The sequence below is a fragment of the Pyxicephalus adspersus genome, chromosome 2 (genome assembly GCF_032062135.1).
Source record: "Pyxicephalus adspersus chromosome 2, UCB_Pads_2.0, whole genome shotgun sequence".
NCBI lineage: Eukaryota > Metazoa > Chordata > Amphibia > Anura > Pyxicephalidae > Pyxicephalus > Pyxicephalus adspersus.
Genome location: NC_092859.1, coordinates 137,169,632 through 137,194,345, shown reverse-complemented (window position 1 = coordinate 137,194,345; position 24,714 = coordinate 137,169,632). Strand labels below are relative to the sequence as shown.

General features: G+C 37.6%; 1 protein-coding gene across 3 annotated transcripts in view; it reads left to right on the top strand.

Moving 5' to 3' along the window:
* Nucleotides 1-24,714, top strand: part of IQCH (IQ motif containing H) — a 68,027-nt gene that overhangs the window by 23,706 nt on the left and 19,607 nt on the right. For all 3 annotated transcript variants that reach the window (XM_072402595.1, XM_072402593.1, XM_072402596.1), the window contains 5 exons: nucleotides 2,398-2,464; nucleotides 5,994-6,077; nucleotides 7,961-8,136; nucleotides 17,793-18,065; nucleotides 19,513-19,704. In XM_072402595.1, coding sequence (XP_072258696.1) covers nucleotides 2,398-2,464; nucleotides 5,994-6,077; nucleotides 7,961-8,136; nucleotides 17,793-18,065; nucleotides 19,513-19,704 — 792 coding nt within the window. The remainder of the gene's footprint in view (nucleotides 1-2,397; nucleotides 2,465-5,993; nucleotides 6,078-7,960; nucleotides 8,137-17,792; nucleotides 18,066-19,512; nucleotides 19,705-24,714) is intronic.

The following is a 24,714-nucleotide window of genomic DNA, read 5'->3' as shown; positions in this document are numbered from 1 at the left end:
ATTTATATTGCACTGACATATTATGCACAGCCTCACATAATCTTGTCACTAGCTGCCCCTCAAAGGGGCTCATAATCTAATTTCCCTACCATAGTCATATGTAATTAATACAGTCTTAGGTCAGTTTAGGAGGAAGCCAATTAACTTTAACCGCATGTTTTTGGAATGTGAGGAAAACCCACGCACACACAGCGAGAACATGCAAAGTCCATTCCGATAGTGCCTTGGCCGAGATTCGAATCTGTGACCCAGCAATGCAAATGCCTCGAAGCCACCGTGCCCCCCTGTTAAAGTGACCTTGTCACTACAATGTCAAAAAAATAAAAAGAAGAGGCAATATACTTACATTTGTGGTGACTATTACCTAGAACTCTACTGCCATGCTGCTTCCTATCAAAAAAATGTGTTTTATGAATAGCACGGCAGATGGAGGGCACTGAATTATATTATTTTATTAGTCTTCAGTCCTATTCTAATACAGCAGGTAGCCATAAGTGCTGCTCCCACCAAACATTTAGGCATCTTTTAGGGGAGCTTATTGAGCTCCCAAAGTAAAACAAACATTGCAATGCTATGTGATAGGGCTGTAAAATCTGGAAAGGAAATCACTCCCAGTAAAAGGGAAGTGGGCTACTTGGGAAATGAACCAAAAGAGAGATTTACACTTACTTCCTTCCCAGGTGAGGAATGTCAGACACAACAGGAAGGGGAAATATTCCCAGCAAGGACACAGATAGCATTTAGGAAGTTCTAATCCTCCCCTGTGCTGTTCAAGACTAAAAGTACACTCAAGATTGGAATTGCTGCCCACAGATACCATTTACATATTGTGTTTTATTTATCCATAAAATGAAAAGTTATATTTGATTGTTTGCAATAGGCGACAACTCCACTTTTATAATCATTCTCTTTTCTTCAGCCCTAATAAATCAACTCCAAATTGTGTTTTATTTCTCTAACCTCAGAAGCAAATTTACTGTAACAACAACCAGAACTAGTTTTCCAATATTGATTACAGATTGTGTAGGTGAGGTTTTCATTGCTATCTACATTTTCCAGGGTACAGGAAGTGAAGAGCAAGCAAAACTTGTATAACTTAATAAAACTAAAATGTTTCTATTATCTGTTAGGATAATTTCTCATCTTGGTAGCTGTTATTATTGGGATAAGAACTGAGGCAAATACTTATAGGGCATACAAACATACAAATTGAGAATGTCTAGAGGGACACAGACGATGGCAAAGGTTCTAATTCTATTGAAAAAAATGTTTTTAGAGTTTTCTGTGACTGTATCTTTGCCTAGAGTTCTACTTTATTTCTAACCTTTTTACTGTGGTGCGGTTGAATGATATTTTAGGATTCCAATAGCATTTTATAGGTAAGACAACAACAATCTTTGGTGCCGCCAATTTAGGGGAGAGGTATAGCTTCCTTTCCTAAACTGCGCTTAAAAAATGAAGATTTGCTATGTTATAATTAAAATTTAGAAATATGCCTAAGCAGTATCCTAAAATGTATTTTTTTGTCTTAAATTCTTCCTGTAAATTAGTAGTGTAGATATCTGAGCAGTCCTGTGTTTATAACCCTATCAATGTATATCCGCCGTGTGAGATCTAGGGCCTGGTACACAAGCTAATTTTAATCTCTAACTGCTAGTATCAGGAGATTTGGAGTGAGATTTGGGGAGGGGGGGGGGGGTCACTACTGTGCTGATCATTGTTCTCCTTGCTGGAGGCGTTTATATGGGGAAGCAAAGCCCTGCCTCTACCAAGATGGCCAACTCCGCCAGTGCTAAACAAAGCATGGTAAGTCAGTAATGAAGATGAGCTCTAGAGAGACCTCAGGCAATACTGATAACTAGTCTTTTGCCCCTTGCAGAGTTCAGTTCCTCTTTTGCACAGTGTTTTGCTTGTCTTTGACGCTGTACCAGTGTTTGGTATTGTGAAGGGAAGCACAGATTGTATGGCCTGTGTACGTTTCACAATCAAACCTCTTCTCACTTACAGGGGGATTAAACACCTCTGTGCTGTCATTGCTCTGTCAAGAAGTATTTAACACGGCCTTTTAATTAGTGCGCACCATTTCATTTATATTTGCTTTACCTCCCACCCACCCCCACCCCACACTTTTCGTGTTAATTCATATTCTTTTAATTAAAGCGAGTACGGCCTTAATCTCCCCTCACCAGCAGCATCATGCAGCCGCCTAATTAAATTAATTGGGGAGGGGGGGTGGAGATGTTTTTAAAGCATATAATTAAATCAATTAATATAATTTAAGCTTGGATTAACCATACAGCAGGATGAAGGAAGGAAGCTTAAGACCCCCCTCGCCCTCTCCGATAAGTGTGTTCCAGACTGCCTCTCTCACTCATTGCTCTTCCCTTGATTTTTTAGCATCTGGCATCCAACTGGAATCACATCAGGACGTGCAGGAGGAGCATTATCCATATCCCATCATTAGGTAAAGAGCTCTTAGCCTCCAGATCTATCAGCCACCTCTATTACCCAGCACATTACGCTTCCCTGATTGAGTTCAGCGCGGGGACCTTCTCTTATTCAGATGGGTCTCTGCAGGAAAATGTTCTCGACATGATGAGAGTGATATTACCAGACCCGCACTAGAAGCGGCGTTTAATTCGGGGAGTTAAACAAATAAACTCATTATGGGATGTGGGGGATAAGGAGGGAGATGAGCAGCCGAGGGGCCATTTCTGATAATTTGCTTTTCATCTGTGTGAAATGAGTTAAGAATCTTCTGTGTGCATATGTGTGTAAGTATGTGTGTTTCTTTGCGTGTATGTACGAGTTTCTGTGTGTTTGTCTATCTGTGTATGTATGCATCTGTGCATAGATAAAGGTTTTCATGTGCCAGTCCATATGGATATGGATGCATATGCATCTCTTTCTCTGTGCATGTGTTTTTTTTGTGTGTATGTTTTTTGTGTGTCTAGTGTGCGTAATCGTTGTTATGTGTGTCTGTGTTTACGTATGTGTTTGTCTTTTTTCATGTGTAGGGCATTGGTGTGCTTATGTACAGTACATACATACATATACATGCAAAAAGGTGTGTTTACATATATTTATGTATGTGCATATGTATGTATACATCACTTATGTGTTAATATATATATCTATATATGTATATATATTCTCAAGTGCATATCAATATGTGCTTGTGTATATACATTCATATTTTGGCAAGGATATGCTTTTGTCAATGTGTCATTATATTACTGTTTGCAAACAGAAGCATGTGTATGTATGCATATATGTAAGTGTCCATATGTGTGATGTGTAACACACTTTCTATGTCCGTATTCTTTGAAAATATATTATATATACAAACAATAGTGCTTATATTGCACAAATTATATAGCATTAATTTGTATCTGACTTTTATTATTCCAATAACTCATTTTTATTGCCTATTATATATTGTTTCTAGGCTTTTATAGTGTGTGCAAGAATTGCTCTGTCTGTGTGACACGGTCTGTCTATACATCTTATATTTGTGTTACAGCTTGCTTGTCTGCTCCCTATATTATTCCAAACATTCACCTAGCGTAGCCCCTTGGGTCACATATCCCCTCGCCCCATTCCCATCCTCCCTCTGTCGCTCTGGGATATTGCTTGTACACTGTTTTTAATCAAATGTGCAGTCAAAATGATAAGCTACATTGTCGGAAATTATTTAGTTCTAATTACCAGCAGATGGGCTGCTTTATCTGCACCTAGGGCGCGCGAGCAAAAGGAAATGCTGTGTGAACAAGAATAATTAAGAAGTTGAATAGTGTTTTTTGCGCTTAAATAATCTGCAGTTTCATGTTAATTAGCACTAATGTAATTATTTAATTACATTTATGAATTAGAGGAACTTAAAAAGAGGTTTCTGTGCAAAGTGCAGGCAAATAGGTGTGCAGAATCCTCTGGGGAATGCCCCCTCCCCTGCTGCTTAGTGCCAGGCAAGGGAAGGACTACATTATATGTGTAGGAATGCAGGCTGTGCATGGCTTCACTCTATTTGGGTTACAAATCTGGGTGGCAGAAATTCAGATGTTAATAAAGCTTTACAGGCTAAACAAAGCATTTACACCTCTTTGTTCATTTTATCATATAAAACTGAATTCATTTATTAAGAGGTAAAAGACCAGTCATCTAGAAACCTGTTATCTTGAAAGCAATGAGTAGATTAAAGACAAGAAAATAAATAATTGCTCCAGTTTAATTAAACTGGAATACACACATAGTCCACCAAATGCTTCCACTGGTAGTCACTTTGAAGAGCTCTACTATATTTAGGTGTAGTACATCATTAAGGACTATTATTTATAGTATATTAGTGGAGGGTACCAGGATTAAGTAACTAAGAATGGTGAGAGGTGTCTTGTAGCCCAACTTTTTCCATAAATTAAACTCTTGGGTCCCACAAGGATTCATTGTTGATGTCAGTTATGGGGAAAATGGAAATTAATCTTTTAAGGTGTGGTCAGCCTATTAAAAGGATAGTCAGTAGTTGTGTTCTTTATAGAGACCCCTAATTGCTATAAAGTATAGGCAATAAGTGTAAAGGATCAGGCCTAATACACTTCGGTCAATTTTCACTTCTGATCTCATTTCATATCTGATGGACTTGATGGAAACTCAACAAGTGACCGGTTTTAGGAAACCAATTTTTGGGTTATGGCTTGTGTATGAATGACAAGCATTTTAAGAGAAGATGAAAAGGCAGGATGAGTTTTTAGTATGTTGCTACTCATTGGTTATCCAATGTGGAGAAGTGGAAGCATTGGGCAGTTATTCAAAATGTCTACAGGAAGTCTTTTCTGCTAAAGCGGGCAATGGGTGTTCTTACTTTTTCCACCAGTACACAAATTTTTAGTATTTAAACTAAGAAGCTCTTTTTTTTGTTTTTATACTGGTTTATTACCTATATCTGTAGACACTGTGTCTGATTTATTAAAGCTCTCCAAGGCTGGAGAAGATACACTTTCATCCATGAAGCTGGGTGAGCCAGCAAACCTGGAATGGATCTGGCCTAGTATTGAAAACATTTGCTAACAAATGGCAAATACCTTTTAGGAAATCAATTCCAGGTTTGCTGGGTCACCCAGCTTCACGGATGAAAGTGTATCTTCTCCAGCCTTGGAGAGCTTTAATAAATCAGACCTATTATGTTCCCCAAGGTGAATCAATGCCTTGCCAATGCAGGTTAAAGCATCAGGTTAACATTTTGTTTTTTCTGAATCTGCAGCAACATTTACTTACTGTTGCTTTCCTCCATCACCACTCTTTTCAGACGTAAGGAGCAACACAAACCTGTGTAGGATCTCGTTAAATTTCCAATGAAAGCTTACACAGGGCTGACGCTCTCCCTGCACTGTAGTGTGATGGACTAATCCCCAAGTATTGTCATTAGGGGTGAGTCCTTATATCACCCTCTGTATTTCCAAGTAACAGATATATATATATCCCTCCCAGCAGCTGGGGAAGGGATGAAATAATAAATATGGTGTGAGCTTTGCACTGTATGGACAAAAGATATGTGTATGTAAATTCTAACAGATAAAGAGGTATTCCTACTTTTTGTGCTGTCTAGTGTATAAATCACAAAATTGAATGGACCGAATTAAAAATTCTTGGCTAGATCAGACAGTATTCATATTGTATGTGGAGTGCAGTTTAAATGGAGTTTAACTTGTGGGTTTTAAACACTGCAGCAAAATCAGATACAGAACAATTGCCCTATTAACAAGGCATTAGCCTTCTTTCTTACTTTACACTGGGAAATGGCCCTTAATGGTTGATCTTGGAAACATCTCTACTTTTCTTTCATCATTAGTTTTTTAAAAATCAGATCTAATAGGATCTCATGTTTTAAGAGGGTGAATGTGATTTGTAGCTTGTTTTAGCTTATTACGCAGACCATTCTGTCAGGGTAACTTAAATCCCTTTCATTTACATTATTATAGGTGTTTTTTTATTTTTTTCAGGTTACACAGAAAAGCAGAGAGCTCAAGCCACTGACCCCCATATTGATCAGAACCTTCAGATGGGACGTTTGTGTGACATAGCAGGTGAATTACAAATCTCATGGTCAAGCTCAGAAAGGAAATTTCCAGAGCTTAGTGTAGAATATAAGTACAACACAGTTCTTTGTTTTACTTTAAATGAGAAATGGTGTGTGAAATAGTTTGCTGTGGGCAATTATATGGAGCAATAGAAATAATTACAGAGAGCAGTTACATAAAGCAATGAGTAGATAGAGATATGGATTCTTTATAGAACACTGGAAGGAGTTAGAGCGAGAAGTTATTGTAATTGAACAATAGGAAGGGCTGTAGACGGTTATGTGCCTATAGAACACACGGAATGATTACTGGAGATTGCTATTTGGATAATAAGCAGGGCTGAACTAATATATAGAGCTTTCTATGAATAATTATCAGAGCAGAAAAATAAATACTTATGTAAAATAAGAGGTATATACAATACGAAAGGGAATATAGATTAAGAGAGTATTTAGGACACTGCTTTACATTATGCCCAGAATATGATACAATTATTATTCAACAGAACATTTTAAAAAATGAATTAAATGTAGAATGTAGGAAAAAATATAAAAAATATTAAAAAAAATAGGAAACATTAAAACTTAAAGGCTAAGTTAGAAAATTACAAAGAAATAGTGGACAGGAATTTGCAAAACTGCTATCATTGTTATGTCAATACATTTCCTTGAAACAATACATATCCTTAATACAATCCCAATATATGTTACCCAATATGGTTCAAGCAACTGAACATTTTAGAAATAAAAATTAGGCCAACAGAGTATACAGATATGCTAGAATCAATCTTACTTGCATGTTCAAAAATAGTAGGCACTAATAAAAAGTACATTTGAATGACATTTTTACACCTATAGCTATATAGGCGACGAAGAGACATCCAGTTGAACTTGAAAATAAAAACAATTTCGTCACCAGCATAGTAAGTGATGGTGCATGTTGGCATTATAAAGGTTGTGGGAGATGTATGAGAAGATAGAACATGTCCTAATGAGATGTCTTGCATTGCATATAACAAAACAACCAAGCCTAAGTACACTCATGGCTCTATACTTTGGAACTTTGGGATTATACTTTGGAACTTTGGGTTTATACTTTGGAACTTTTTGCTGGTTTTGATTCACGGAACCCTAAAAGCTGCAAGTGTGTGCTCCAGGTTTCGCTGGGGTTGTGCAGCGAAGGCGAGCTCAGAACAGCATTGTATACCTCTAATATGGAGTTTTTCCCTGCAGGGGCAAATAAAACTTCAAACAGCCAATATAAACTGTTAGAGCCATAAGTATACAGTACACAGATTGTGGGTCCAATGGCTTGCTTACAAGAGCTGCACACTTCATCTAGAAATCATTCTGATCTAGTAACGGGGGTCAGGAAAGAACTTGTTTAATACTAAGGATGTAGTGGTAGTTCCATCAATACGGTTCTATTTTTCTATCTTGTGTAACAACAGCATAAAGCAGCAGTGAAGACAATAAAAACTGCATAGAACTTGGTTAACCTTTGCTTTCTATTACACTGTTACAGTGGTTCTAAAGAATCTGAAATAGAAAATATGAAATATTGAAATACCTACCATGTGTCATTTCATATGTTGTATACTTCTGAATACTGTGTATTTTCCTAATGTGCTGGTTAGTCATATTTTTTTACTGTTCTGCAAAATAAATAATTATCAAGATGTGTTAGCAGAAAAGTGCAAAACTTTTCCATTTTTAGCTTGCTTAGTTTATAGATTTATTCCACTGGGTTTCATTTATGAACACAGACAGGTGGAAAATATGATGTATATGCCAAAGTACTGACTAGTAAAATGACTGCTGAATCCTGGTATAGTATGGGCTATAAGTTCTGACCCTGTATGTTTTATGTGAGATATTCCTGTCCTGTAGACCCCAATGTGGACGTCATCTATGTGTGCCCTGTGAAGATGGATGAGGAAATGGCGCAATACTATCGCAAGCTTCTAGGTCTGAGGACAGCGGTGCTGTCTGGAAATTCTGAAGATGCCACTGAATTGCATGAGAGGTTTACCATTATTACCCCGGAAGCTGTGGACAGATTTCCTGTAAGTCCTACTAAATGAACCTAATGCAGACACTTTGTTTATTTGGAAGACCTACTGAGTGTCTGATTTTAGGCAAAATAAACTGAAGTAAAAGAGAAACGGTAACTCCTAGCTGCCAATCAGATATGTTGTTTTATACTGGGAGATTGAACTCATTAACTCGACTATAACAGTTAGTTGGTCACAACCAGAACTTTTTTTTATTCTATTTTTTTGGTCCTAGGACCCTGGAAATCCTCTTTGTAGCCCATGATGGTATTACAAGGGGCTACATTACCAAGACACCACCCTGCATCACTTCAATCTGTCTTGTCCCCAGGTCTGGTGGAAGGGCTGACTCACAATGCAAAAAAGGGCTTTCAGAGTTGTCACCACCTAAAACATCTGTTTCTAAATGCTAACCAGTACTTCTCATTCTGGATGATGGCATACCTCGCAACAGGGTGGCAACATTTTACAGCAGGGACATCAATATTGTCACCATGTTAAAGGAAGTACCAGGCACTCAATACTCAATTTTATACTGTTTTCTTATTATTAATATTGAGATGAGTCTGTGGTCTTATCAATTCTATAGTCAGACTATAGACCTACTTTAACTTAAATAGTATTACCAACTTTTCAGCACTTTATTATAGTCCAACCCTTAAAGGGTAAGTAAGCTTAAAAAAAAACTCACTCACTTTATTTTCGGCAGATCCCTCCAGAGGTTTCCTGGATGGGGTCCCGCACTGTCCAGTTATCCATTGCACATGCCTCAGATTGGCATTTTATTTCCCTATTGGAGAAAAAGCTCCTTCTGCACATGCTCAAAATCAGACATGCACAGAAGGAGCAGCCAGAAACCTCCTGGATACATGACATGGGTATCCCAGGAGGCCCTGCGCTTCCATTCTGTCTGAAGGGTAGGGACTTCACCCAACCCCCCAAAAAAGAAGGCCATTTTTACCTTATATGAAAAGGTTGTCTGTCCTTTTATGTAAAGCAAAAATCCCGGTGATAAGTCGAATACTAACATACTTCCTGTCCTGGGGTAGCAACATTGCAGTGAGTTAGCCTTGCCACCCTAAGGCTAGGTACACACGTACAATTTTTCTCGTCTGATATCGGCCCGTAGCTGATTGTCGTCTGTGTGTACAGGGCTTGTTGTCCATCATCCCAACTACTGTCCTGGCAGATCCACGGACGATAAATGACGAATGATCGTAATGCAAGTGAAGGGAGTGAGAGCGTAGCAGGGTACCGGTATCCCCCTCCCCTCTCCATAGAGCAGCACTCGTTCATGCATCGTGCTGTCGTTAGTCTTTGGAAAGGATCGTGAAAGATCCTTTTCCAATCGCAATAATTGCACGTGTACATAGCCTAAGACATGAAGTGTGTTACTGACAAAAATCACTAAATAAATTAAAAAAATAAAAATAAATGCAGCCTAGTAAGACTTGTTTTTGGGTTTTGATGCACCTTTAAATAGAAATTAAAATCTTATTGTCTCTAATGCATTTATGTATACCAGTTTTGGGTATAGGTATGTATAAATAATATGTATTTGTGTGACCATTAACCTCAAGCAAACATAATACCACACTACGCAGATCATGTCTCAAAAAGGGCACTGGACCAAGACAAGGGTGCTGACACTTCATTTTGGTAACTCAGCCTTTTTGTAGCTGACAAAGAACAATAATAGAAAAAACAATCAGATATCTGTATCTATATAAAAGAATGTTTTCTATTACCAGTACTCGATACCGGGATATAACATGAGATCTGCCCCTTCCAAACTCTCTTCTGCCTCTTTATATCACCAATTGATTTTCTCTCAGCATTACTACCTCAATATGAGACGGGAGGGCGGCACGGGATGAGTTAGCGTTATACAAAAGCCTGGCAGCTTCTTCTGCGAGTGACAGAAGGATAATTCTGCGTGGATCAAATAAATACAGATGTGTAGTAATTAGTTCTATTCCCAGTGAGGCCATTTCTGAGGCACTAAAGATGTGAGCGATTATAGTATCACCTCAACAGCTTTTATCAATTTAAACAGCTCAACTACAGCAGAGGTCATAACCCAGCCACATATTAATCATGGAATTTTTTGATGGCTAAGCAGAGTAATGAACTGGTCTGCTGTGATGGAGCTATTTCAACTGGAAATCATATATCTTTATTACATTTTCTTTCGCGGCTTTATTATATGGCTTCTGTGGTGCTAAAATACCCATATGGTATATATACAAAGCAAAATGTTTTTGTCAATATTTTTCTTTTGTGCTCTTTTTCTTTTTGGTTATATTTAAACACATAATCATACATATATTTTTTCACCGATGATTGCCTTAGAAGAAATAAAATATTCTAGAATTAAATGTCATAAAACTTTGTAGGTCCTTGGTTAAGAGATACACAGACACAGGATATATTGAGAGAGAAACAGATTTTTTTTATTTTATTACCCTTTGTTTTTACATATGTGCAAAAGGAAAACAATAGAGTTAGGATGTATACTTTTTTTCTTTTTTAGGGAATGGTTCTAGGCCAATTTTATTAATAATAAATAGCATTATTAGGTTATTATAGTTTTACCAGCATCTGTAAACAAACTGGGGAAGGGGGCCCCACTACGCCTCTTTAAATTTTGAGTTACAGATCCCTCATCTTGCCCGTCTCCAAGGTGTATGTGTAGCTACAAGTGTAGGTATAGCCCAAGTCTCCAAGGTGTAGGTTCATTTGAATGACTTTTTTAATTTAGTCTTCCAAACAACAAAATGAACATTAAATAACCATAACAGGTTTTACACATGCACCTACTGGGCCTGATTTATCAAAGCTCTCCAAGACTGGAGAGGATACATTTTCATCAGTGAACCACGGTGATCCAGCAAACCTGGAATGGATTTCCTAAAAATATTTTGCTATTTGTTAGCAAATACTTTCAATTCTGGAACCGGATTCATTGCAGGTTTGCTGGATCACTCCCATTCACTGATAAAAGTGTATCCTCTCCAGCCTTAGAGGAACTCACAATTTATGCCCTTACCCTAATCATGTCATTTATATTTAAGAGGAGAGTCAATTTACCTACAAACTAATAAAACTTTCAATTACACTAATTGTATGTGCAATCTTTGTTTTATAAGTAAACATCATTTAGTGGTAATAAATTTTCAAAGCACTATGGGTTAGCTAAAAGAGAAACATCAGACAAAGCTTGCTATTGCATATATAGAACTATATATGCATATAAACTATATAGAATTATTACATATATATATATATATTTTATATATATTGCGTATAATTATTACACACACACACATATATACATATATATATATATATATATATACAGATAGATAGATATTGCATATAAAGCTATATATGGTATATACAGTATATACCTTTATATACATATATTTATTCAAACAAACATTTAGTGATAAAGAACTCCCAAAGCACTATGGGTTAGTTAAAAGAGACACATCAGTGAAGACTTGCTATTGCAAAAAAAACTATATATGCATATATGCTTTATATAACTACCTATATATACACATACTTATTGCATATTTAACTATATGTGCAACCTTTTTTTTTACAAACATTTAACAGTAAGTAATTCCCAAAGCACTGTGGGTTATCTAAAAGACAGTGCACATCAGACATAGCTGGATTTAAAGCTCCCTAGTTCTGAGCTGCCTGATAAATACAATGCTGTAGCGATTCATTTGAAGCCTGTATATAAGTTTATTTCAGCTCAGTAGAAAGAATCAATAGTTGAATGTGTGAAAAGGAGGCTACATCGTCACCTGCTAGCTGAAAAGCAGACTATACAATACATGTACAAAACCACGATATGTTCAGTATATTTTTAAAACATAGCTTTTATGGGAGATATTTGTGGATTTTCCAAGGCTACCCTAGACTAGTGCAGCCCAAACTCTGATTCCTCCTGTTTTTATGGTTTAATAAATCCTATGAGGAGTATCTTTGTTCTATGCACATGTGCTTGGCCCCTTTGCTTAGTGCAGTAGCATTTTTGTTCATAGTATGATATTTTGTAGGCTGGTTGACAAATGTAAATGTTTGCAATGCCCGCATCACTGGTTGGGTTTAATGTATTTTAACATTTGGCCTCTATGGTTCACATTTAATCGGCAGAGAACAAGCAGGATTTGGTATCTTTAGATAACAGGAGTACACTTACCCTTTGAAAATTTGATCACAGCTTTATTTTGCTTGGATGAATTTGTAATGGTCTAATAAAAGACATATGTTAAAATTCCCCTAAACACAATATTCTTTTTTGTTTCAAACTAATAACTTTAGAATTACAAAGAATTGCATTTCATAAATACATTTAAAGCATATGGTACCCAATCACATTCTTTGATTTTTTTACTCTCTGCATTTATTTGTGTAGTTAATACTAACATTGGAAAGAAGATTTCTGTGTGCAAATATTCACAATGTCAGACTACAAATCTGCTGAACTCTTAGTTGTGACTTCTGCCCACTAGTGGAACAAATAATGTAATGCAGGTAATTGTGGTGGTGCTGATGCTGAACATCCTCATGATAAAATTGTTTACTGTAATAATTCAACATCATTAGATTGTATAGATAACTGCATTATCATATGTTATGGCATCACCTGCTATAAGGGAATTTGATAGCATGTATAAGGCTTTTAAACACGTAAATGCATGTGAAAATTGTTGTCTTTTTCCACGTATTTAAACAGGCAAACATCAAATCTTCATTAAACAGTTTACATTTTGCCTACAGGTAATATAATGAACCTAAACAAATGACACATAAAGACGACATGGCGTATTTATTATTCTAATTAATGAAAATGCAGATTTGTCTTGTGGAAAATATAAGTACACCCCTACGTTTACCACCACATCAAATCAATACAATTAAAATCCAGTGCTCCAAATTAGGTGTAATTAGATTTTTCTTAGGAAGAATGTAGATAAAATGTCTTTGAATCTCAGCTCTCAAAGGCCTGGCATTCAGTTTGCTTTCTGATGTGTGGTGTCATCATGCCGACATTAAAGGAGCTCTCTAAGTTATGGATGCCAGTGAGTTCAGTAAGAGACTTACAATTTTTCAGCTGTAAAGAGAATGATCTATAAGTGGCATACATTTGATGCTAAAAGAATCCTAACATTTTATTTAGAGATCAGCATATGACTTTTGAAACATTATACATTAGTGATAGATTGGGCCTGATTTATTAAAGCTCTCCAAGGCTGGAGAAAATACACTTTTATCAGTGAAGCTGGGTGATCCAGTAAACCTGGAATGGATCTGGTCCAGAATTGGAAACATTTGCTAACAAATATCAAATGAATTTGAAGAAATCACCCAGCTTCACTGATAAAAGTGTATCCTCTCCAGCCTTGGAGAACTTTATAAAATCAGCCCCATTGACTCAATTTAACTTGTACCTAGAAAACACATTCACTGTTCAAAAAGAACAACACTGTAGTTTGCTTTTGAGCATACAGACAGACTAAGCCTGGATACACAAGCTCAATATTTGTCATTGGAACAGATATTTCACAATCCTTTCCAGTGACAAAAGACTGAATGATGCATGATTGAGTGTTGTACATACAGCACCATTCTGCTCTATGGAGAGGGGAGGGGGGAGAACGTCGGAGCGTCACCCCGCTGCGCTCTCTCTCCTTCACTTCCATTGCGATCCTTCGTCGTTCATGGATCTGCCAAGGACACATACCAGATTCTCATCCAATATAAGCACTGAGGCGGTTATTGTATGAGAATCATCTGACGTGTGTACATAGCCTAAGTCTTCTGGAACAATGTGCTGATAAACCAAAGATGCATTTCTTTGTTCAAGAGTTGACTTCATGTTGAAGTTGAATCATGTTGATGGATATGTTATGGTCTTGGGATGCTATGCTGCTTCAGGGCCTGGGCAGCTCCTAGCCGTACAGTCAGCGAATATTTCTGCATCATACTAAATTCTACAAATAAAATTATAAAGCAATATGTCCAAAGTTAAAGCAGAAATTTCTCTTTAAATGTAACAGTAATCAAAAGAAAATCTTAGGAGATTGCTGGGCAGTTATTCAAAATGTCTACAGGAAGTCTTTTCTGCTAAAGCGGGTAATGGGTGTTCTTACTTTTTCCACCAGTACACAGATTTTTATGTTTATATATTGAGAAGCTCTTTTTTGTGTTTTAATGCTGGTTTATCACCTATTTCTGTAGCCACTGGGCGTGATTTATTAAAGCTGTCCAGGGCTGGAGAAGATACACTTTCATCGGTGAAGCTGGGTGATTCATTAAACCTGGAAATAGATCTGGTCCAGGATTGAAAACATTTGCTAAAAAATAGCAAATTACTTTTAAGAAATTCATTCCAGGTTTGCTGGATCACCCAGCTTCACTGATAAAAGTTTATCCTCTCCAGCCTTGGAGAGCTTTAACAAATCGGGCCCAGTAGGTGCATGTGTAAAGCCTGTTAAGGTTCTTTTGAATGATCAAATGTTTGTTAAAAAATGTGAAAATAAACCTGTAAATCAGTAGGATTTTGACTGCCAGCGCAATCATAACATTATTATTTTTATTTAAAAATAATCAAAAGAAATCAACTTTATTTTTCATACCATATTGGTAGATAATAGATATCTAGACAATCTAGATCGCCAGGAGCATTTTGGACATTTTTTTCCAAAAAAGACTGCAAAGATCTAGTGGTTGGAGTATGAAAAGCATGTAAATGTTTCATATCAATAAATTGTCATTCAGCTGTCATATTTGCAGCTCAGAGCTGAATATATAATATAAATTTGATTGGGTTCTATGGCCACTTCCTAAACCCAAAAAGGCTGCTCATGCAGATATCATTTTTTTCATCATGGCAATCAGCTATTATTTCCAATCTTTTTTTATTGATTGGATGTCATGGTATCAAACTCCAAATTATTTCAGCAAAAAGAGAAAACTGAAAACAGGTACACAGGATAAAAAAGGAAAAAATTGTTAAATAAAAGCCTCCACAAGTAAACACAGACTGTTTTAGGTCTTCTAAAAAAAGATCGCCCATAAAGCTCAGGGTTACAGGTTTTATGGCAAATGACGAGACAACATTTGGAAATATATTTTGGCAGCGGTGCACTTTTTTTGTACATGCTTGAAAGTATAAGGGTTATTAATGAACCAACATTAAGTTAAGGTGTGTTCTTTTACAAAATACCTGCTAACTTTATTTATTTTTATATACAGTACATGTGGATGAAAATGTATTTTAAAAGTAATTTATTGTGTTTTGGGTGTATTAAATGTACATTAAATATAAAATTGAAATGAAGCACATATGTTTTATATTTATTAATAATTGGGCCTATAGTAGGCCTATATACTTATATTAGGTTTAGTTACTGTGAAACCTGGATGAGGGACCTGATGTATTAAAGCTTTCCAAGGTTTGAGAGGATACATATTCATCAGTGAAGCTGCGTAATCCAGCAACCCTGGAACTGATTTTCTAAAAGTTATTTGCTATTTGGATGGATTTGGTCCAGGATTAAAAACATTTGCTAACAAATAGGAAATGACTCAAACTTTGTGAGTGCAGACTGCCATTGCAAACACCTTCTTTCCACCATGTTTCTTCGATCTTAAAATAAGCCTTTCTACCTGGTGCTACCCTGCCTTTCTAAAGACATCTCCACTGGTTCCTCTACTTGGTGAACCCACATGCCGTGGCCCTATGTCTGCTGGAAAGACTTTTTGGCACTGGTAAAGGCAACAGTGGCTTCTTGAAAAAGTGGGATGGTAACTATGAAATATGGCAAGAGACACTCATGGAGTTGGGGGATTTACTTTAGGACAAGTTTACTACAAATAAGCTCTTATGGGAAATATTTTTAAAAGTGCATTTAAAAAATAGGTTTTTACCTTTACCTTAGAAATGTGTTTGGACTCCGATTCTGTAAAAGGAACTCCTTAGTAATTATGAATTCAAAGTTAATATCATTACTGTCACAAGTTTATGTTTTGCATAATTTAGGATCCTATTTAGCAGTAACAGATCACATATCCGATATAATAATATGGGTAACAGGCATGTATTTGGCCTCAAACTGAATAGGAGCCTTAAACTGCCTGTGTCTATAGGCACGAGATGGATGTTAGTCAATTTGACTGCCGAATGATTGTTGCATAACAGCTGTGCGGCAAGCATGCATTCATGTGTCAGCAAAGTGTTAATGGACATTAAATTGTTTGCTGATCTAACTGTAATTGGACAGATCAGGCAATGATCTTTTCAGGTTTGCAAATACTACCAGCTACTGCTAACCCCCTAGTGATCTGTAAATAATGTATTATATAGAAATGTTTATTAGAAAACTAAGATTGCATAGTGTAAGGAAGACATTCTCAACTGATATTGACAGCGATAAACAATACACAGGATAGGGACTTTTATGCAGAAGAAGAAGTCCATAGCATGAAACAAACAACAGATCTGCTCATCCTAGTCATATACTAAACTTAGGTCATTTCCTGATAAACATGGTACCCTTTAATGGGTTCCCCAAAACAGACAGCACTTGTACCTTTTTAGTGTTAGCATTTTCACCCAGAGACAGGATCCCACAGAATGAGAATGAGAGAGAAGAAAAACCTAAGCATCAGTCACCAATTATAAAGGTCTGTGAACAGCTAAGAGTAATATAGAGGCTTGCCTACCAGAATATTTCATTTTAGATAGAGTAGAGAAAAGTAGGTTTTACTGCCACCTGAGCCTCTGATGGAGAGATCTTCACTTCCTAGCTGGAAGGAAGTTTTTTTTTGGAGAGAAAGTGAAAGATAATCTCTTTAAGAGCCAATTTAGGTTAGGTAGAAGAAAACTAGAACCATTATTATCCAGTATTTATATAGCACTAATATAGCGATGTACACAGTCCATGGTCATGTCGCTAGCTGTCCCTCAAAGGGGCTCACAATCTAATGTCCCTATCATAGTCATATGTCATTATTACAGTCTAAGGTTAATTTCGGAGGGGAGCCAATTAACCCGACTGCATGTTGGAATGTGTGAGGAAACCGGAGTACCCATGGGATACCCACACAAACGTGGGGAGAACTTACAAACTCCTTGCAGATAGTCCTGGCCTGAGATTCGAACCTGGGACCCAGCACTGCAGAGTGCTAACCTCTGAGCCACCATGCTGCCCCAGGGAACCATTGTCAGCTTATTTGGTTGTCAGTTTCCCTGGTGCAGATTTTTTTCTCACTTCTTGTTTAGTAAAAGGTTGTCCCCAGGTCAGGAAGTGAAGGGAAATCTCTGTTACAGAAATCAAATAGCAGTAAAACCTCATAGAAGTCCCAATCCTTCCCCATTCTATTTAAACAAAGTATAAGTAGAGTATCATAAACATGGGAAAAGATTCCCCTAGCTATAATAAAATGTTGACAATGACCCTATTAACTAGTTTACCAAGCTTATAACCTAGTTAAACTTTCTTATTTAAACCTTGTACTCATTAACACTCCTCTGTTGTCTCTATCTGAAAAAGTATCCCGCATCTGTCTATTTGTAATGCACAATGTCCTGTCATTGTAACAAAGGAACTGGATTATTAATTCTTAGTTTTTTAATGTCATCACAGAATCAGCACATGTGCCTTTCCACCCTACTCAAGTACAGCCCTAAAGCTTTGCACCGTATACGAAACCTGATCCAAGGTCGGGAGGCCTACGTTGTTGGACGAGTCCCACATGTGGATGACTTGGCTGTGGCTGATATGCTTGGTGTCCCTATCCTGGGCACTGAACCCGAGGTGGCACATCTTTATAGCACCAAATCTGGAAGCAAGCGCATCTTCACAAGTGCTGACATCCCCATTCCTCCTGGACAATATGATATCTATACTGAGGAACAGGTCAGAAGCAATGAAATTCATTTCATGATACAAATCATGTTATTAATTTGTTGAAATTGCACATGGTCATTGACTTCTGTTTTCCATACTGTTAAATGTTAGTACGTGTCTATAAATATTTAGTTCTGTATTTTTAGCCCAGACATTGGGCCCGATTCATTAAAGCTCTTCAAGACTGGAGAAGGTAGACTATCATGATATAGCATGGGTGATCCAGCAAAACTGGAATGGATCTGCTCCAGAACTGGAAACATTTTTTATTAATAGCAAATGATTTTTAAAAAATCCAAGTTTTTCTGGATTACCCGAGTTCTCCCATGATATTCTAACTTCTCCAGTCTTGAATAGCTTTATTACGTCTAACCCATTATGTTGAACTTTTTTGTGTCTTTAATTGGCTTGAACATGGTTAGGAAAGGAACCAAAGTCAAAGTTCTAGATTGCTAGATACATATATACTTTGCTAATATTATTATATTATATATTTATATAGCACCATCATATTACGCAGCGCTGCACAAAGTCTACAGTCGTGTCACTAACTGTGCCTCAAAGATGCTCATAATCTAATGTCCCTACCATAGTCGTATGTCATTATTATAGTCTAAGGTCAGACTTTGGATTTAGGGGGAAGCCAATTAACCTGATTGCATGTTTTTGGGACGTGGGAGGTACCCGAAGGAAACCCAGACACGGGGAGAACCTGCAAACTCAATGCAGATAGTGCTATGTAATGTAGCTGTAGCTGTAATGATAGCTATGTAAATGTATGTATTCATATTTATCTCAAGAGGTTATGAAATACTGAAAATCCTATGTCCTAGTATTATTTAGCAGATAGTATACACACACCCAGTGGAGAGGTGGATGCCTTTGGACCAGAGTGGATCAAAATATATTAACTTTGATAGTTTACCAGCTTTATCCCCTTGCAGGACAGTCATATTGGATACAGTTCTCCTTCTGGAGGTCTTCATTTCCTCTTGGTAGTATTGCTTATTAGGCAAAGGGATAGAGCCCTGAAGTTATTTATTTATTTTTTGCCAAGCCTTCTTTGTATGTATGTCCAAGTTATGTAAAGTACAGCATGGTACAGGGGTGATTGGGAAAACATGACACAATACTTTTTTTGGTATTTTGTTTTTTTCCTTTTGTTGTGAACCACAAGACTCTGCGTCCAAATGTCATATTGCATTTTTGTAGATCTCTCCATAAAGGGAATATCATACTATATTTCATTAACACAGTATGATTTTCATTTCCATAGAGTATTGTGGTTGTAGACAATAGGTGGGGTTGGTAGACAAAGGTGCAGCCCAAATGAAAGCATTTCATTTTTCTGGTTTGGCCAAAATAAATTTAAATATATGCCAGTAAGTAAGATAATCATTAATTGCATGGTTATAAATGTAACATGATAAAACGTGTATGCCTTCTCTATCTACAGTTCCTAAGTGCCTTGGGACAACTTATAACAGATAATCTGCTGGTGACTCGTTGGTTATTTAAAGTGGACCATGAATGTGGCAGTAACGGGACTGCATTTTGTGACATTGCAGTTCACCTGCCTTGCTACAACTGGGCCCTGAGAGAAAACAAAAAGTACAGCCCCGACACCTGGAAACAAAAATGGGCACAGGTGAGTCCACATGACAGGTAATATCGTACAAGTTCAACACAGATGGGGTTAACAGACCTGCACTGCCTGTAACAGCAGCCTCAAGCTTCAGGATCCTGTGTACCGGCAATGCTTTAATGTCCTGTTATTCCCCGACCTGTTCTGTTCCTTAATGAGGACAATGTAAGAGTGTCGTCGGCAGCGGCACAGCCGGTGAACGCTGGCAGGTTATTAAAACATTACAGCATCTTGATGAAAGACTTTCCTGCAGGCTAAGAACGACAGAACAAGACTCCATTCCACTGCAATGATTAGAAATGAGTGTATGTCTCTGAGCGCTAAATTATGTTAATAGTTACAAATTGAGGTATTTGCATAACAGTTTATGATACATAATGACAAGTTCCCCTTTCTCTGTGTGTGTCACATCACTGAGACCTGTGCCTGCGTTACAAGGAAGAAGTAGATTGATGTTTGAGGAACGTGCTGCTGTTATCTCAGCCGGGCTGTAAAGCATTTTCTAATCTCTCCCTTTAAGAGGACTTTTAGATTAGACACAATGCAGGTAGCTATACTGAGGGGGAAGCAATATTCATGGATTTGTAGTCTGTCCATTTACATAGAATTACTGAAAATTCATGGCATTTGGAACTTACTACTTCATAGCCATAGCATCCACTGGTCCATAGGTCCAGGTATTCTCCACTGTCTTTAGCAAAGCACAATATAAAGAAAACATACCTGAGTGGATGTACAGTAAAACGCCCTTAGGTATAAATGTAATGATTCACTGAAAAAAAAAAAAGAAACGCTGTCAACTCTTCCATTTTTTACAGGGCTCTTTTAATTTGAAGACTGAATAACATGCTCTTCTTAATTGTATACTGTTAAACATATAGATTATGTGTCACTGTAGCTTTCTTGTTTTGTTTATAGAGATCCGTTAATAGGATATTCCGTTGATCCTGATTGCTTTTGTAGCATATTTACAATACTGGTGCTAAGATACATTTATGCAACTTGACGTCAAGACTTTATAGTAGATTATGCTGAGTTATACCTAATTAAACATTTCATAGCCCTTAGAAATGGACAGACTATGGTGGAAATTATATAAATAGTGATATGCAGTACAGTAAATAGGATAATCATCCCCAGTGTTAAATAATCACCATTCTGGACTAGAAAAGCTGGAACTAAAAATAACATTGGGATATATTTTTTCTCTACCTCTACAGCCAAGTCATTTTTTTATAAATCACACCCATTTCAAGCTATTAGTTCATATGCCAACTTATGTCAATTATTTATTTGTTAACAATAAATTTACTTTTAAAGACAGACTTAAATTAGTAGTGACATCATTATTTTATTAAAGGGACAGATTAGGTGTACAAACCTAATAGTATGTATTCTAACCTTAAAAGAGATTAGGTTTAGTGTTGTTTTAGCATTGTTCCTTGTTATGTTCTATTAAGATGCACTGTTCCATTTAAACCTGCAGTGTATCCTACCTTAGCATGCAGCCTGCCTTCTGTACCCCATCCTAAAATGCAAGCAGGAGATGAGGGGTTAACTCATCTCTCTCACTGTAGGGTTTTGGCTGCATTCCCCATATCTAGGGCAGTCATCAGACTCCCGCTGTTCACAGTGTTCTGCTGACAAATGATGAGTGTGAATTCCTTATGGCATCCCCTGTTTATAGTAAAATAAGATCAGACACAGACAGACCCTCTTTCTCCCTTGTAGTCTGCGATAGGTGATAGGGTGAGGTGGGCCAAAAGGATGACCTGCTATAAACTCTCTGCTGGTCATCATTTCAAGTGCCCATCTCATCTTTTCATTTATGACCCGTAATACTTCTAATGAGGTTTTAGAACAAGATGCCCAACACCGGTCCTCCAGGGTCATGATTCATGCACATTTTTAGTATTCTTCCAACAGACAGCATTCAATTTAGGAAAATGTGGTTAAAAAAGAGTCAGAAATGGCTGTTATGTGAAAATCCTGGTCTGTATGTGGCCCTCGAGGACTGACGTTGGATACCCTTGTTTTAGAACAATAGAGCTCATTTATAATAGGTGAGAAAATGATGATGTTACACATGGTATCCTGTCAGCTGCAAACTCTTTTTTTCTAATATATAGTACACCAGAAAAATCAATACTAGAATATGATTGGTTGCTGTAATTTAATTATAGATATGAGTGGATGCCCTGGTGTTCCAGTTTTCCTTTCCAAAACATACTGTTTTTTTATTAGGCTGCCTCAAAATCTGGCCCTAGTATGCCTGTGTATATGACTGTTGTAGGAATTTTACATTGCACGCTTGCAGGAACTAAAGCGGGTGGTTGAATGATTTTCTGTAAATAACTTATAAATAATTCCATCGGCATGTCAGTTAAAGAATAGAAAAGAATACAATAAATATACATACAATTATAAGTCATCTGACTTCTCCCAGCAGCAAGTGAAATTCGGAGGACAAAAAGGACAATGATGTCTCACATGCGAATGGTGATGTCATGTTTCTTTAGCCATGATCACATCTTGGGGCTTGGAGCATGTTAGAAGCTTATATGGTCCGCACATCCATGCTTATAGAGAACTACTACTCCCAGCATGACATTTAGGATATCAGCTGCATGGAATGATGGGATTTTTATTTTCTCATCAGTTGAAAGTCTGCAGGTTGCCTCAGCTTGGAAATAAATATTGCAAGATCACAAGACATGCTTAGCCTAAGTGATCTATTGGGATGCTAAGCCTGATAATAATATCATGAAAAATGATCTAGCAATAAACAAAGTGAAATAATATCACACAAAGCAATTTAATAAACAGCAATATAATATCATGTAGAGCAATGTGTTTGCGGGCTCCCCAGGTATCAATCTCACGTTCTGCTCGCTATTGATTTAATTCACTTGTATCCCTCCGTGTTAATTTTTGATATGCTTACAAAACAACCCTTTGATTTTCTGTCACTCGTTAATTACACTGTTTCACCATTAAATAGGAGGCTTTGTGTAAACTAATTACTAGGTAATCATTGTCGACCACGGACGCGCTGCTTGTACCTTTTTATTCCATCCTACACAAACGCTTCGCCGTCTGCGCTCAAGCCCCCTCTCCACTTGCAGTCATTAGCTCCTACTAATTCACAGCGTTACTGCCGAAGAGAGGGGGACTTGTAATTGTGGCCATATCAGTACTGTTAATTACCGAAGTAGAACATTGAAATGATGCCAAAGACCATTGTTAGAAGCAAATAAAAAAAAATCACACACACACCAACAAAAAAAAAAAGAGTTTGAATGTTATTTTCGCCATCTGGGGAGCCGAAGAGAGAAAAACAGCACGAAAACAGCAGTGACAAAATATCATAGCTGCAGCTCCAGGCCTCATAGGCCAGATGGAGGAAAGAGATTCTACAACATCAATTGGATGAGAAGGGCCAGGTTCCAGCAACCGAGCTGTGACAAGTGAAGGAGAGGAACACACACAGCCAATGTGTTCTTATAAGATGACTCTTAACTCTTTTTCTGCCATAGGACTATGTGTACTCATGGACTGATCATACGGCCGTGTTTGGAAGTGCAGTTCTTTTGCTATTTTTCATGATAGCCATGAACATTAAGATAACTGCATAACATCAGGCAGTTGGGCATAACGTGATTGCTGATTTCTGCAGGGATATATTTAGAAATGATATTCCCCTAAAATCACGTGCAGGCTTATTGGCTTTTATACTGGTTCCACCACTTTTGTCAACAGTCATCTTGCAGAATATTATCATGAACTTTAAAAAGAGGTAATGTAATGGAAAGTAGCATGATTTCTGGTTTGTGTACAGATCTTCCATTGAATTGTACACATCAATTCTTGTTACTGGATCTGCAGACCATTCACCTCTTTTCATTGCACATAATAAAGCTAAACTTAAAACAAGCTACAAACAGTTGACATTCATAATATGTTGTGAGCTGTTTTACCTGCATAAAGACTATGGGCCTGATTTATGAAAGCTCTCCAAGGCTGGAAAGGATACACTTTCATCAGTGAAGCTGGGTGATCCAGCAAACCTGGAATAGATTTTTTTTTTTTTTTGTAGGAAAGGTTTTGAATCCTAAACCAGATCCATCCAATTGCTGGATCACCCAGCTTCACCGATGAAAGCCTTGGAGAGCTTTAATAAACCAGGCCCAGAGTTTCTGTCCATCCAGACTGTAAAGGGAGTCTGGTGGCCTGAATTTTCTCAATTGCAGTTCAGCAATGAAGCCAGGCTTCCTCTCCGCTGCCTCCCTCTGATTGGAGTAGGGCTGTGGAGTCATTGCCAGTGTCCATACTTTTTTGTTGACTCCCAACTCTGCGGCCCTGGACTAGAAAGTGAAGAAGAACTACCTGCACAATTGTGCTCCTCTTCCATGTTTTTTGTGAGAACCTGTGCATGTAGCTCACCTAATTGATTCCCCATCCCATAATCCAGTAATTGTATTTAAAACATGGTATAGTGGCTCAGAGGTTAGCACTGGGTCCTGTGTTCAGATTTCAGGCAGGGCGCTATCTGCATTGAGTTTGCAAGTTTTCCCTGTATTTGTGTGGGTTTCCTCCAGGTACTCCAGTTTCCTCCTACATTCCAAAAACACGCAGTTAGGTTACCCCCCCCCCAAATCGACCCTAGACTGTATTAAAGACATATGATTATGGTAGGGACATTAGATTGTGAGCCCCTTTGTGGGACAGTTACTGGCAAGGCTATTGACTTTGTAAAGCGCTGCATAATATGTAGACACTATATATACACTGATTATTAACCTCCCGACCGTTAAGCCCGACCTTGGTACGGGCTAAAAAAGTTGCTATTATGGTTAACCCTGAGATTTTCCGTACACTAAAATTCCCCACTTACCTGGTCCCGCTGTGCTCATCCAGCGTTGTGTTCGTGTTCCAGCGTCGTCCTCCATTGATCGTCGTCCGTCGATCTCCCTCTCCAGCGTCAGGTGCCTTCTCCTATACCAGTGGGACCGG